The sequence below is a fragment of the Rhincodon typus genome, chromosome 3 (genome assembly GCF_021869965.1).
Source record: "Rhincodon typus isolate 14 chromosome 3, sRhiTyp1.1, whole genome shotgun sequence".
NCBI lineage: Eukaryota > Metazoa > Chordata > Chondrichthyes > Orectolobiformes > Rhincodontidae > Rhincodon > Rhincodon typus.
Genome location: NC_063334.1, coordinates 82113007 through 82129069, shown reverse-complemented (window position 1 = coordinate 82129069; position 16063 = coordinate 82113007). Strand labels below are relative to the sequence as shown.

Genomic DNA, 16063 nt, shown 5'->3' with positions numbered 1-16063 from the left:
ATGTGGATTTCACAAGCTTCAAAATCTCCCCTCCCCCTACCGCATCCTAAAACCAGTCCAGCTCGTCCCTGCCTCCCTAACCTGTTCTTCCTCCCACCTATCCCCTCCTCCTACCTCAAGCCGCACCTCCATCTCCTACCGACCAACCTCATCCCGCCCCCTTGACCTGTCCGTCCTCCCTGGACTGACCTATCCCCTTCCTAACTCCCTACCTACACTCACCTTTACTGGCTCCATCCCCGCCTCTTCGACCTGTTTGTTTCCTCTCCACCTATCCTCTCCTCTATCCCTCTTCTATCCGCCTCCCACTCTCTCCCTATTATTTATTTCAAAACCCCCTTCCCCTCCCCCTTTTCTGATGAAGGGTCTAGGCCTGAAACGTCAGCCTCTCTGCTCCTATGATGCTGCTTGGCCTGCTGTGTTCATCCAGCCCTGCACCTTGCTGTCTCGGATTCTCCAGCATCTGCAGTTCCTACTATCTCTCTTCCAGGAATTCTCATGCTTTATTTTGCTTGTCCTAGTACTGTTATCTTGTCCCATTTAAACCGATGTCCTTCTCTGTCGGAGTGAATAGAAACGAGGGAGAATGGTTGTGCTGTTTTGCTGTGAGTTGGTGTTCATGTATCCTGGTACCAAGTTTCCTGCCCGTCTGTCCTATGTAGTGTTTCTTGTAATTGCTGCATGGTATTTTGTATATCACATTTGTCCTGTTCATTGTGGGTATGGGGTCTTTAATCTTTGTGAGTTGGCAAAGTGCGGTCGTTGGCCAAAGACAAAACCCACCATAACAGGCTGAAACATATAAATTCAGAACCGAACAGAACAACAGCGCTTTAACGGATGTTAGACAGCACTGAAGATATCACCGAGAAGGGGGATGAAACGTTGGCACAAAAACCAGTCAGCTCAGCGAACCAACCAACAACTCCAACGACAACTTGAGGTCCAGATCTTTGTTAAAATATTACTCATCAATTGTGTTACAGCCATTTGCGTTAACAAAATACATATAGCAGAAATATCTGTACACCAAATTCCCTCATTTCAGTGGCTATTTGATGATCTACCAAATGTTATGAATTTTAGCTTGAAACCAGCCTTGTACTTCATTTGTTTTTTTAGAAGAATCATTCCTCTTTGTTGTTCTGCTCTTTGTGGATACATCTTAAAATGCCACACATCTTTGTAACACAGCCTGTATCACCTCCTTGATCCCAGTTAAAAGATACTGGTGGGTAATGCATGTATTTGTGAAGTGAAAAATTAAAGCTTACTATTAATGAGTTGCAGCATGTCATGATTGAAACCTGGGGTCAACTTTTGGACCAGAAAAACACTTGCCTTTTCCATTGTGATGTTCAGTACATGAAAGAGTACATGTATTTCAAAGAAAGTGAGGAAAAAGGTCTGATACAGAGGCACAAGCAATGAGATGACATATGAAAAGGAAAATAGCAGTGGAGACAAATAGACAATTAGATAGAGCTATATTCAATTTTATCCAGGAACAAGATAGGGGAGATCAATTGGCACATGATCAGTCTTGTATGTAAAGAAAAGAACATTTCTTACCACATCTGCAGGAGGTAATTGTTGCTTCATACTTGTGCATCCGGAGCTGGATATCTGCTAGGTAAAGCCATGCTATAATTGCTGAATGTGCCTGCTTTAATCCTGTAATATAGTGACATTTCTCTCAAGTCTTGTAAAAGGTAGAATTTTCAGGCCAATCAACATATATTTAACATTATAAAACATCCTGATGCACTAGGACACCACCAGGTCACATGGGGATATTAGATCAAAGAAGTAGGTTTCAAGGAATGTTATGAAACATTAAAGTGAGGAAGGACTCTGGGAATAGCAATCCACAACTTAGTGCCTAGGAGAAACCCGATACCTCAGAGTTGTGGGGCCAGAGGAAATTACTGAGAAAGGGAAGAATTTGAAAACAAGAATTAGGATTGTAAATTCAAGATGCTGCTTGACTGGAGAGTGAAGGAAGGAAAGATTGAGAAGTTGCTGCAACTGTCAACTTACTGGAGAACATACCTCCACAAAGTCACAAAATTCCATATAGTTGACAAACAAAGTACTTTTCTCATACAACTCTATTTTAGTCTATTTTAATTTATAATTAACACCGCAAAATGTTTTGAAACTGGTTATTTGTTGACCATTTCAAAATGTGACTGCACCACATCCAAAACTGCACATATGCAACTGAAATTTATTTTGATTTGTTATAAATACATTTGATGAGCTATTTGAAGTGAACTTGTGGGTTGCTTAAAAGTGAACTCACTTAATGCTAAATAATGAAGTACATTTCCGCTTCCATGGTGTTAGAGGCAAGGTGCTAGCAGGGATAGAAGATTGGCTGTCTGGCAAAAAGCAGAAAGTGGAGATAAAAGGGTCTTTCTCAGGATGGCAGCCAGTGACAAGTGGTGTTCCACAAGAGTCAGTGTTGGGACCACAACTTTTCACTTTATACGTTAATGATCTAGATGAAGGAACTGTGGGCATTCTGGCTAAGTTTTCAGACGATATAAAGATAGGTGGAGGGACAGGTAGTATTGAGGAGGTGGGGAGGCTGCAGAAGGATTTGGGCAGGTTATTAGAGTGGGAAAAGAAGTGGCATATGGAGTACAACGTGAGAAAGTGGGACGTCATGCACTTTGGTAAGAAGAATAAAAGCATGGACTATTTTCTAAATGGGGAGAAAGTTCAGAAGTCTGAAGTGCAAAGAGACTTGGGAGTTCTAGTCCAGATTCTCTGAAGGCAAACTTACAGGTTGAGTCAGTAGTCAGGAAGGCAAATGCAACGTTGGCATTTATTGAGAGGACTTGAATATAAAAGCAGGGATGTACTACTAAGACTTGATAAGGCTCTGGTCAGGCCACATTTGGAGTATTGTGTGCAGTTTTGAGTCCCATATCTCAGGAAGGATGTACTGGCGCTGGAGCGGGTTCAGAGGAGGTTCACAAGAATGGAAAGCTTAACACTTGAGGAATGTTTGAGGACTCTGGGACTATACTCATTGGAGTTTAGAAGAATGAGGGGGGATCTAATTGAAACTTACAGAATACTGAATGGCCTGGACAAAATGGATGTTGGGAAGATGCTTCCATTGGTAGGAGAGACTAGGACCTGAGGGCATATCCTTAGAGTAAAGGGAAGACCTTTTAGAACAGAGAGAAGGAGAAATTTCTTCAGCCAGAGAGTGGTTGAATCTATGGAATCCACTGCCACAGAAGGCTGTGGAGGCCAGGTCATTCAGTACATTTAAGGCTGAGATAGATAGGTTCTTGATTATCAAGGGTTACGGGGAGAAAGTGGGAGAATGGGGTTGAGGAACTTATCAGCCATGATTGAATGGCGGAGCAGACTCGATGGGCCGAACGGCCTAATTTCTGCTCCTATGTCTTATGGTCTTAAATAGCATGAAGTTATCCTTACACTGCCCCAACAGTTGCTTTAACTCCAAGTAGTTTCATTTTTCACTTCATACAATGATCACTTTCATAAATGAACCAACCAATTGACTCTGCGTATGCACCCATGTTTCCATGCATGTGTCACGCTAAGACAGTTTTGTGCTTGGAACCAGTAACCATCAGAGGTTAGGTTGAAACTAGTCCAACTTATTTTAAAAGGATAATGCTTACAGCTAGCTGATCACATCTTTTCTGAACTTGGAATAATATGAACCCACAAACCAGTGTGAAAAATACAAAATATCCTGGCCTAAATAATCAGCAATAAAAACAGAAGATGCTGTAGAAACTCAGCAAGTCTGGTAGTATCTGCAGAGCAGGAAACAGAGGTAATATTTCAAGCGTAATATAACACTTTTGAGGAAGTCATCACAAGATTTCTAGCATTCAGAGTATTTTGCTTTTAGTCAACAAGCAATTGCAAATAGAAAAATCAAAATCAAAATGTTACATTTTGACTAAACATGCTTTTGAAAATCATGAAATAATGCAATCAGATTAATTTTCAGAGATTTGCTGAAACAGACACATTACAAATGGTATATTATAGTCTATTATTATAGACTTATCATAGAAGCACAATTCCAAATGAAACACTCAATAAACCTACCTTCAGTTAAGTTCTTTGCAGCTTCTTCATACTTCTTTTCTTGCATAGCTTTGATTCCAACTCCAATAAGACCTAGCCCATTTGTTGGTTCAATTGTATTAAGTCTTGAATAACATTGTAAAGCTTCGTCACTAAAGCATTCTGGTTAAAATTAGAAGATGGTTTAATACAATAACATAATCAATAAATTATGCACCACTACAAACTTGATAAAAAGATTATCTATCTGAATAAGAATGACACAATCTTTAAAATGTATCCTTCGCACACTGCAGACGTTTGCTACTAACACTATCAATAGCAAGCTTCTAAAGCATGTGAAAGACAATAGGACAGAGAACAAACATGCTTTGACAGTAACGTGTTAAGAAACAACCCAATTACAATAGTATCCCTGCAAAATAGCTAATAGAGAAACTGAAGTTTATCAGGAAGCACTTGAAATGTTCTATGCCAGTCAGTTTAAATATGTTGATTGAGAAGTTTTAAAGGTTAAAGGTTAATTTAGACTGAAATATTCTTTGTTAACCTGCACCAAAGCCCCTCCAGTTAAGATAAATTCTTTAAGACTCAGTTCTAGATCAATAAATTGCTTTCTTATTCAAAGAATTTTCCCTTTCGAAAATTGAGCATGTTATTTTTATCAAGATAAAAAGTGCCAGTGTTTGGAAGTTGTGCTCTTTCCTGCAGCGTGTGCGCAAATGTCAACATTACATACAAATTAAACTAGCACTGTCCAAAGAAACAATCCTCTTGGTTTTATTTCAATAATGGTCCTTAACTCTAGCATCAAGATAGTGCCTTTTAACGTAAGAGTATAAATTTCTTCAGTACTCAGACAATTAAATCTTTATTAATTCACTGAGAGGCTGACAATTTGTGCAAAATTATGGATACTTTACTGCTTCGGGATACCTGAACCACTGCGTGTCTATACTCCAAAAAGTTATTATTTTAAAATCACAAAAATAACTACCTTTCTGGATAAAATGCATGGCAAGTACTTCAAGTGAAGATGATGAATTAGGATATTGGGTTATCAAAGTTTCACATGCTAGTTTTAGCTTATTTTCTTCATGTGGCAGCTGAAAGAAAGAATTTTTAATGAAGTTATGTAAATACATTTTTTTTTAAACTATGAAGGCTCTGATTTTAAGCAAACTTAACAAAAGTAGAAGTAAAATAAGACATTTCATAAATCATGGATTGTGTTATAACTGAAGCTGGAGAAGTACATCATCGCTGGAATGCCAATACACCATGGTTGTAACACAAAATAAAAATACAAATACATTGTCTAGTATCTAAAATGACCAAATATATATATGCCTTATCTATTTCAGGTTTTAAAAAAAAAAAAATCTATCAAATAGGTTCCTAAGAAATATAATTATTGATTCATTATCAAAACAAAATATATTCAATTAAAATGCATTAATTGCTTAACGCACTTCTGTATTACCAACTATATATTAGCTTATCCATCCAAATATTCCATGAACACATTCACAAATGAAGCACTGAGGATGGCGAAGAAATAGATGTACTCTGGGTGGAAGATGCTGCTTTCCATCACAATGTTAGCATCAACGTTAACAGCAATGTTAACCAAGTTGGCTGAGTCCCAAAGGTCATGGCTCTGGATTAGGTCTGTGGCATGTCGTAAGGAAACCATCAAGTGGATAAAATTTATTTACCTGTTGAAAATGCAAATAGAATCAGAGGGAGTACCATATAGTACTTGTGGAGCCAAAGTCTGACTTCGCGTCGAAGATACTTCCGCCATGTTTGAACCATTACCACTGTCCGAAATGAGACAGACATGGAACGGATCTAGCAACTCAAAACTGAGCATCAACGAGGCACTGGGGGTCATTAACAGCAGAAACAAATTTAACCACACCCAGAGTTCTCATGGCCTGGAATATCCCCCGCTCTACCAGGACTATCAAGCTAGGAAATCAACAGTGGTTCAATGAAGACTGCAGAAGAGCATGCCAGAAGCAGTAACAGACATACCTAAAAATGAGATGTCAACCTGGTGAAGATGCAGCATAGGACTATTCGCATGCCAAACAGTAGAAGGAAGAAGCGATAAACAGGGTAAAGTGATCCCACAAACAGCAGATTAGATCTAAACTCTACAGTTCTGCCACATCCATTCACGAATGGCATTGGACAATTAAAACAACGAACAGGAGATGGAAGCGACACAAACATCCCCATTCTCAATGACATGGGGTGGCCAGCACATCAGTGCATAAAACAAGGCTGAAGTATTTGCATCCGTTGTTAGCCAGTTGTGCCAAATAAATGATCAGTTTCAGCCTCTATCTGAAGATTCCAGCAGCGCAAATGCTAGATGTCAACCAAATCAATTTCACTCCACATGATATCAGAAATGCTTGTAGACATTTGATACTGCAAAGGCTATATGCCCTTACAATACTCCAACAGTAGTACTAAAGACTGGCCCTCTAGTAGTTGCCATACCCTATCAAAGCTGTTTCAGAACAGATACAATGGAGGCATTTATCTCAATATGGAAAACTGTCAGGCATATTATGCATACAAAAAGCAAAACAGATACAACCTAGCCAACTACTACTTAGGAGTCTACTGTTGATCATTAACAAAGTGATGGAAGGGGTCTTGGATAATGCCATCAAGTTGTAATAGCAAAGGAACTATATGCGCACTGTCGCTCAGTTTGGGCTCCATCAAGATCACTTGGCTCCTGACCTCATTACAGCGTTGGTTCATTATGGACAAAAAGGCTGACTCCAGAGTTGAGATACGACTGACTGTCTTTAAACATAAAAGCAGCACTTGACAGAGAAGGACATCAAGAAGCCGTAGCAAAATTAGGTTAATGGCAATTAGGGTGGAAATGCTCTCTTGGTTGAGGTCATACCTGATACAAAGGAAGACAGTAGTAGTTGTGGGTCAATCATCTCACACCCAGGACATCACTGCACAAGTTCCTCAGGATGATGTCGTCCTAGTACCAACCATTTTCAGCTGCTTCATCGATGACCTTCTCTTCATAAGGTCATAAGTAGAATGTTCACTTATGACTGTATAACGATCAGCACTATTTAGGACAACTTCAGTATCTCAGGAGTCAATGTCTACATGCAGCAAGATCTAGACAACATTTAGACTTGGGCTGATAAGTGGCAAGTAACTGTCTCTCCACACAAGTCCCAGGCAATGACCATCTCCAACTAGAGAGAATCTAACTATCACCCCTGGGTATTCAATAACAGTACCACCGCTGAATCTCCAACTGCCAACATCCTGGGGGTTACCATGGAGTGAAAGTGAACTGGATCAGCCACATAAATACTGTGGCTAAAAGAGCACATCAGTTTCTCGTAATACTGCAGTAAGTAACTCCCCTCCTGACTCCCCAAAATTTGTCCACCATCTACAAAGTAAAAGGTTGGAGAGTGCAATGGAACACACTCTACTTGCCTGAATTGGTGCAGCTCCAACAACACTCAAAAAGGTTCAACTTCACTCAAGACAAGCACCCTGATTGAATGGCAATCCATCCACCAACTTCAAGCTTCACTGCCATCATCACCGTTGCACAGTGGCAGTAGTGTGTACCATCTATATAATGAACTGCAGTAACACGCAAAGCTTCCTCCAATAGCACCATGGTCAGCAGATGCATGGGAACATCACAAATTGCAAGTTTCCCTCTAAGCCACACACTACCCTGACCTGGAACTACATTAGTGGGTCAAACTCCTGAAACTCCCAAAATTCTGGAACTGGCTGCAATACAACCAAATGAAGATACTGTGGTTGTTTAAGACCGTTCATTCCTTTTGCTGTTGTAGCTCCTAGACCCAACACCACCAGCTCCCTCATCAAGGCCTTCTATCCAATATAACATCACGAGTGGGTATTTTCACCCATGATTATACATTGTTCAGCACCATTCCTAACTCCTCAAATACTAAAGCAGTCAGTGGTCACTTGCAGAAGGTCCTGTTTAACATTTAACTAGAGGTCATTAAATGAGAAGTTTACACACAAGCACCAGGCAAGGTCCATCCCTTCGAAAACAAGTGTTCAACCACCTTTCCCCTGCCATTGAATGGGCGTACCAACATCTAATTCTCCATCAAGCAGATCCTGGGGTTAGCAATGCTTGTTTGAGAAGGGATAGAATTGTGAAAGAAGCAGTTTAGAGAAAATTAATTCAACCCACTCCTGGGATGAAAGGCTCTCTATTTGAAGAAAGGTTGAACAGGTTGTGTTTATTAGAGTCGATAAAATTGAGAAGTGATCTTATTAAAAGATAAAACAAAAGAAATTGTGGGGACTTGGTAATTGCAGGGATACCAAGAGGATATGGGGAGTGGTAGAGTCATGAAAATGGAATTGCAAATACTATCAAATCAATCGTGATCTTATTAGGTGGTGGAGCAAGTTTTGAGGACCAACTGGCCTACTCCTGCTCCTAATAAAATGGTCTAGTCACATAAGTAGTGTGCTACCACACCTTGTAATAGGTCAAAGTATTCATCAACTTTGATAGCATCCATGACAAAGCAGCCCACTTGAACTGCACAACATCCACCAGCTTAAACACTTGTTTCTTCCAATGGTCCAAAACACAATGTTGTGTATCATTTATTGTATTACAGCCCAAAACAACAGTAGTGTGTACACTGCAGCAATGTGTCAATGTGCTTCTGACTGCACCTGCCAAATTCAATTTATGCCAGCCAGGAACACACAGGTAGCAAATGCAACCATCACATGTTTAATTCTTCTCCAAGTCCCAAAGCATCCAGAGTTGGAAAACAGCACATTCCTTCACCATCGCGGAGTCAAAATGTAGGAATTTTCTAACAGTACCATGGGACGACCTTTACCATGAAGACTTCAGCAGTTCAAGAACACAGATCGTCACCACCTTCTCAATGACAGTTAGAGACGGACAATACATCCTGGCCTCGCCACAAGTGATCACAGCTTGTGAACAAGTGAAAAAAGGCTTACTTTTGATAGAAATTTAACATAATCGGTGGAAAGCTTCTGATGGCTATCACTTGGAATCTTGTCCATGGAAGAAAGGACATTTTCAAAAGCTGTTATCAACTACACAAAGAACAGAGAATTAGTGGTACATTAGAATTTTAAAAATCATTACATTTATATAACATCTTTCATAATCTCAGATGTCCCAAAGGACTACATAACAAAGTATGCAATATAATCACTCTTATAATGTAGCCAAAAACAGTAATCAAATTTATCTTAGCAAAGTTCCAAAAACAATTAAACAACTTAATCTATTTAACAATGTTGAATGAAAGTTATTTGTTGCTGAAGACAATGGGAAACTGCCTAGCTCAAATTCAAAGTGATCGTTTTCATCCTTGTAAGATGATGAGTGGTATTTCGGTTTGAAGTTTCATTCCAAAGATGCTCCAACAATACAGTACTCCCCAGGCACTGCAACATGTTAGTCAAGTTTATATGCTCAAATTCTAGAGTGGAGTTTGAATCCAAGAACAGTCTTCTGACTTGGAACCATGATTACTACCACCAAGTCAAACTGAAAAGATACTTGCAACTAACAAAATTTAACAGTAATAATTATCTTAATCTGTAGTTTTTATTTAGGACCTTCAATTCTATAAATTATTTTTATCAACTTTATGTTCCAAGACCAAAAGAAGATTTATTTCAATCATCCTAAGACATGTGTTTCATCCCCATCTAAAAACCATCTTTCTACCCTGCACAATTTATGACATTTGCTGGTTTAAAGTGAAAACCTCTCACAGCAACTATAAAATGGATTTTTGCTGTCATTGTAATAAGTCATAGAAGTTTTACCTCTGACTCAGTACAACGTCAAAAACACATCAGTTTCAGCTGAGGGTGAAAAATATATTGACATAATCCTTGAAAGTCAATCACAAACATTCGATCACATGACATCTGTCTGCAGTTTGCAAATATTAATTCCTTACAGCCTCACAGCTTTTTTGCCACCTACACAAGGACGTGGCACATACAATCCAAGCTTTACAAATTATAAATTTATCTTTGTTTGCTATGTCAAAACCCATATGAATTACAGCTAAGAGGAATTACTTAGGATATCATAGCGAAGGCAATAATATTGTTTTCAAAGTCAGAAATATCATGGTCAGTTAATCAAATTGTAGCTATTTCAATGCTGTACTTAATTGGTTTGAGAGACATTTGAAAGATCAAAAGCAATATTTAAGGCAAGTGCTGATGACTAAATTTATTTTGATAAGGTGCTTTTGCCCATTTAAGCCATTAACAATATCTTCAACAAAATATTTATTTCATTTTTCTACACTAAATTTATATGCTCCTTTAGTTTTGAAATTCTTTACTGAAATGCAGCATTTTGCTTTCATCTGTAAGATCATACAGTGGATTTTTGGATATGTACGGTTCCAACTAACTATGTATTTCAGTCAACACAGTGGCTGTTGAATGAAGAAAACAGCTTGTTGAATTAACCAGCCTCTTCACTGGCTGAATGCTATTTTCTTCAGGCTTGAGGACATATTCTAGTTCAAGGCACATGTTGGTAGCTACATCCATAATTATACTCCAGAACTGAGAGAGATTCTATTAAGTTTGAGGCTGTGAATAAACTCACTGAACAAGGGAATTAACAAACAAAACTAATTGTTACTGAGAGTGCACTGGTCCACCATTCAAGCATATCCCTGGTCTCAGAAGTGTAAGTACACAGGAAAAGGAAAAGGAAAAGGTAAATATTTTTCTCTGGTTTTTCAGACTGGGAAACAAACCATCCCATTGTCAGAAGACTCCTTTCACAGTTTTTGTCACTGCACAAAATGGTTAGTAGTTCCATTCTAAAAACATCAACCACAACTTTCAATCCTGTACCGGCAAACAGCTGAGTTAAACTTTTTTCCCCATATATTAAATTATGCATTTCATCCCTTCAAAGGGAAATTAAATTGAACACAACAGTTTTGTGTGGTATATTAATCATTTGTAAACTTATGAAATTGAATTACTTATAACAGAAATCATATTAATATGCATGAAAAGTTTTTACCAGCTGTTGGGTTTCATTATCCTGACTCTCTACTTTGTCTGCAAGTAACTGGATCATCTTCCTCCACATCTGATGAAGCTCTTGTTTACTAGCTCCATCAATTTGTTTTAGCTGTATCAATCGACTCCATGTTTTGGCAACCTACAACAGATGTGTTATCAGTGATGAGGGAAACACAGTTCAAAACAGAGTTTGAGGAATTAGAGCAAATACACTAAGATTAAAGAGTAATGATGATAAATGGAGAGTAAGCAGGAGAGTAGGATTGGAATAGATGGCTCAAGTTGTAAAGCATCAGTGAAAATGGAAAGGGGCAAGTCATAATTCTAGGTGAAATATTTTCTTAACAATAGCATTGCAAACTATAATCATCTTGGAAGACATGCAGGTTCCTAAACTAAACTTGGACCACTGGCTACTCATTTACACATTCTCCAGAAATTTTACCTTCAGAAAGCAAAATAGTATAATCAATAATTGCTTAGGGGCTAATAAGAGAATTTTAATAATCAATTCATTCTCATTTGAAAATTGCTACCTAGTGTTGAATTATGTTCATATGCCTTAAATAATAACAAAACTAAATCTGAGTAGCTGCCTTTAATCTTAAGATGGCACTCAAATGGGAATGGCATCAAGGTGCCTCAGAAAACAGTGAAGTAATTCAGTATTACCCTTCTCTCCTCTTCACTTGGTCTGAAATGCGCTTTCTTTTACCTCAAGTTCATGTTTTATACAGTTCAGCATCTTTTTAATTTCATTTCTTTATCATTCTCAAGCTTCTTTAACTGCAACTGACTTCTTGCTCGCTCAATTGACTCACCACTTAGTGTAGCCCCTACTCTTGTATTTCCACAAACTCCAAATGCTGAACTAATATGTCAACCATTGCCAACGCCTTAGCTTTTTGCAGGCATCTCCATGTTAACTCATTTGCAAATTCTATTAGTTTGGCTTCAGTTAAATCTTGTAAACCAATCAGAGTTAATTCCTCCATCTGCAAGAAAGTTTTAGCTACTTCCAATGCCAGTTTTGTTTTTTTTTAAAAATGAGAAATCCAGTCCTTTTATCTTTTACCAATTACTACTACAGTTACCTGTTGTGTGTCCAAGTATCCAGCTCTGACCCCCATCCATATGGTGACTGTGAGGAATGTGCTCAAGTCCCACCACCCCACCCCATCAGTTGCACCAGGTAAAATGTTTTCATACAATCACCAAAATGACCAACAAAAGACAGGCTCACTAGACTTTAGTTAATGTAAAATAATCTACTTAATACAACACAAAGCCTATTCTTAAAACAAATAGCAAACACTGGTGAATATCTAAACTCTAGATCAGAATTAGAACTATATTCCCTTAATCCCAAACAGACACATTTATGTAACACAAACGACAACCGATTCTATAGCAATGATATTTTTTGAAATCAAAAAAGGCAAAAGAAAATAAATATCTGTGCCGGCCATGGTTCTGAAGAAAAAGGATAGAATTTCATGAATTCTCATGGCCCAAAGTTTCCCACTGACAAACTGAATTGCTAACAGACAAGTCAGATGGAAAACCTTCAGTTCAGGTTGAAATCAAGTTGGACCAGAGAGTCTTTAGAAAGTGGTTACAGTTCAGCTTTTCAGGATTTAAAATGGTCAGAAATCCTGATGTTTGGAAACTTTATAAGGTTTTTACTTTTACTGACAGCGGGAGGGAGGGAAGGATGTCAGACAGAGCATGGGTGAGACAGAGAGGGGGAGACAGTTACTACTCCTGGATTTTCTTATTTACTGACCAACTACGTCTGTGAAACAGAAATAAGAGTCCAGAAAGAGTTGCCAAGGGATGATTCTAAGAGAGTCCCCTTGTAATCTTTTCCAAGGCTAGGTTTTCCAGCAATTAAAAGGTCATAAATACCATCTCTTAACTCCCTAAAAGCATTCTTTGACTTTTTCTTTAAAGTCATTTGACTTTGTGTAAATTGCAAGCTGATCATGGCACATATTAAACTGATGAATTCATTTTCCAAAAAAAGGTAACAATTGTTTTCAATCCAGGAAATTCCCAAACAGTTACATCTTTTCTGCTTTTTAAGATACCTATATTAATGGACTATATATGTCCAACAATATCTAAATTCACTCACCTCTAGATAATTCTTTTCTTGATGGTAGAGATCAACTAACTTTAAGCAGACTTCATGCCATTTCTGTTTGTCCGAACTACAGAATGAGAAAAAAAAATTTGAAATTTTATGTTTGTGGTAACAAATAATTGATGGAGCATCTGAAAATAAATAATGCCAGCACGTGGATTTGGTTTGAGAATGGAAAAGGAGATAAATTATGCTTTGGTAGTACAGAACTACAGGGCTGTTACCAAAACAAAACAGACTTGGTGTCAAAGCTTTTTGACTTGAACTCATTAGGACAGAATCAAAACACCAAATTTCAAAGGTACAACAAATTTTATTGCATGAAAGGTGCTAATTGGTTGGGAAGTCAATTTTGGCCTGGTTGTTGCCATGAAGACTGCACCAGGAAATAGTTAACAGTCAAACTTTTGATGAAGTTCAAACCTGACAAGCTGACTTGGGTTGGTCTAGATCTGCCATGGAGAATGCACCCGAGAATCGTTGCACACTCAGTGTTGGTTTTGTTGAAAAGTGTACAATGTGTGGACATGTGCTTTCTGTTTCCAAGGGAGGAGGCCCTGTGTGTGAATATATGTAACATCTAACACGCACAAGTGAGCCACATTGTGAGCCTGACTGATGATACTAAACTGGTTGATAGTGTAATTTTTAGCACAATCTGGATTGTTTTGTGGAGTGTTGGTCAATCATAAAATCACATCTGAAATTGGACACCGAGTTGTGCAAACCCAGGCTGTTTCAGTTTAGTCAATTCTCTGCTTGTTACAAAACAGTGACATGCTAGTTAATACAACCTTTGGGATGTACGGAATATACGTATGTGGCATCACACTGGCAGTGAAAGTCATAAGCCTCAATATTTACTTGTGTGATAAAGAAAATGTCTTTCTTGACCTGACAGCAGCATGGTGTTACTGAAGAATATTACTTGTTTTGTTGGGCTTGGTAACAACAGAATTATGCATTTGAAAACTGAATGATCTTCTATGTAAATAGTTATGATAAAACTATCTTTATAAATCATTAGTCTGGCCACAGACCTCTACGATAACAAGGTAAGCCCTCTAAGTAGGTGATAAATATCACACAAATTTACATAATGAAAGCAAGTTGCCATATCTATCAGTTTGTTTCTACAATCTCTGAAGCAATTTCACCTTGTCACCATTGTGCCATTATACAAGTTGTCCTAGAATTTCTAGAGGCAATTTGCTTATTTGTAGGAGCAACACAGGAATTTAGTAGGGCGTATCACAGCACTGGCTAGAAGATAAACTTGTAATACCTCATTTTTATTCCAAAAATCAGTCAGTTCTAGTTCACAAAATCATGTTTGTGACTTGCCATTTTGGCTAATACTATTCCCAACGTTGACAGATGGTCTATGTAGGTCATTAACGCCTGAAATTCCAAACTAGCCTGGCCACTTGCTGTATACAAGTAACCATATATTAAGGCACCATTACATTCACAGCCAAATATAGATCTTTCCCTTTTGGGGACAGCCAACATTTGGATAGTAGTTGCAAGTGTAACTTTAGAACAATCATATACCTATAGCAAGTTTCTTCCAGTTAGTGAATTACTGCGTAATGTTAAAAGGGAAACCTGAAACTATAGTAATATTATTTCTTTTGGATGTGATTCTGCGGAAATTGGCAAGTTCTTTTAAAAAATTGGGAGCAACAGTCAAGTAATCTCAATTTATTCTGCAGAACAAGAAGTGAATTAAAGAGTGGTAAGAACAATAAATTAAAATAGATTGTTGAATGAAGCTGTATATTTGAATTCAATATTTAAGTAACATTCCTCTGAACATACATTCTGTCTTTTTTCAGGAGCAGAAAGACAAAGGAACAAACAAAAGCAAAAGCTCCAAAGCAAAGGTAACAAGGTGTAGAGCTGGATGAACACAGCAGGCCAAGCAGCATCATAGGAGCAGGAAGGCTGACGTTTCGGGCCTAGACCCTTCATCAGAAAAATGTTCCTACAGCTCCAAAGCAAACTTGGATAGACAAACTCATCATCATACAAACACAAGTTCAATTGATTCAAACAGGCTACCTTTCATACAATTTCATTAGCTTCTGATAAATTCCCAACAGCTCATGCTTGTTGTCAGATGTATTGCTCTTCTCACAAAGATTTAGCAACCCCTGAAAAGAAAACAAGTCATTATATTCTAGTTCCTCCTCACACTGCTTGCACAAAGACAAATTATTAGAATTTATAGAAGAAAATTTATGTATTTTTGCTCCTAAATTTTACAATCACTGTTTTTTGAAGAGTTGAGTGGGGTGGGTGGGGTAGACAAGATTTTCTACACGATGCTCAGCTGAACCATACTTTACACTACTTTAACATCTTATTCAACTCTAGCTGAGAATTCAACACTATAACATGTCCATCACAAAGACAATCTACTTGCATCACTGCAACATTGTAAGTCTTACTGCATATTGTTTAAACCTCTATCCATGTCGTTAGCATGTGAACTTGTCATTTGACTTAACAATCACAATGTTCACTTGCTGAAGCATTCAGCCCCCGTACAACACAACTACTCCAAAAAGATTGCTACTTTTATCCTATCTTGCACCAAGTTCCACTCACCCAATATGCCCGGTTTTAAAAACCAAAAGAACTGCAGATGCTGTAAATCAGGAACAAAAACAAAGTTGCTGGAAAAGCTCAGCAGGTCTGGCAGCA

At 38.1% G+C, this 16063-nt stretch overlaps 1 protein-coding gene across 1 annotated transcript in view; it reads right to left on the bottom strand.

Moving 5' to 3' along the window:
- The window catches only part of LOC125481813 (tetratricopeptide repeat protein 37-like), a 190069-nt gene that overhangs the window by 3462 nt on the left and 170544 nt on the right, over positions 1-16063 (bottom strand). The window contains exons 4-10 of the mRNA XM_048593731.1: positions 15419-15510; positions 13346-13421; positions 11207-11347; positions 9130-9228; positions 5084-5192; positions 4108-4248; positions 1573-1674 (exon numbers count right to left, since the gene is read on the bottom strand). Coding sequence (XP_048449688.1) covers positions 1573-1674; positions 4108-4248; positions 5084-5192; positions 9130-9228; positions 11207-11347; positions 13346-13421; positions 15419-15510 — 760 coding nt within the window. The remainder of the gene's footprint in view (positions 1-1572; positions 1675-4107; positions 4249-5083; positions 5193-9129; positions 9229-11206; positions 11348-13345; positions 13422-15418; positions 15511-16063) is intronic.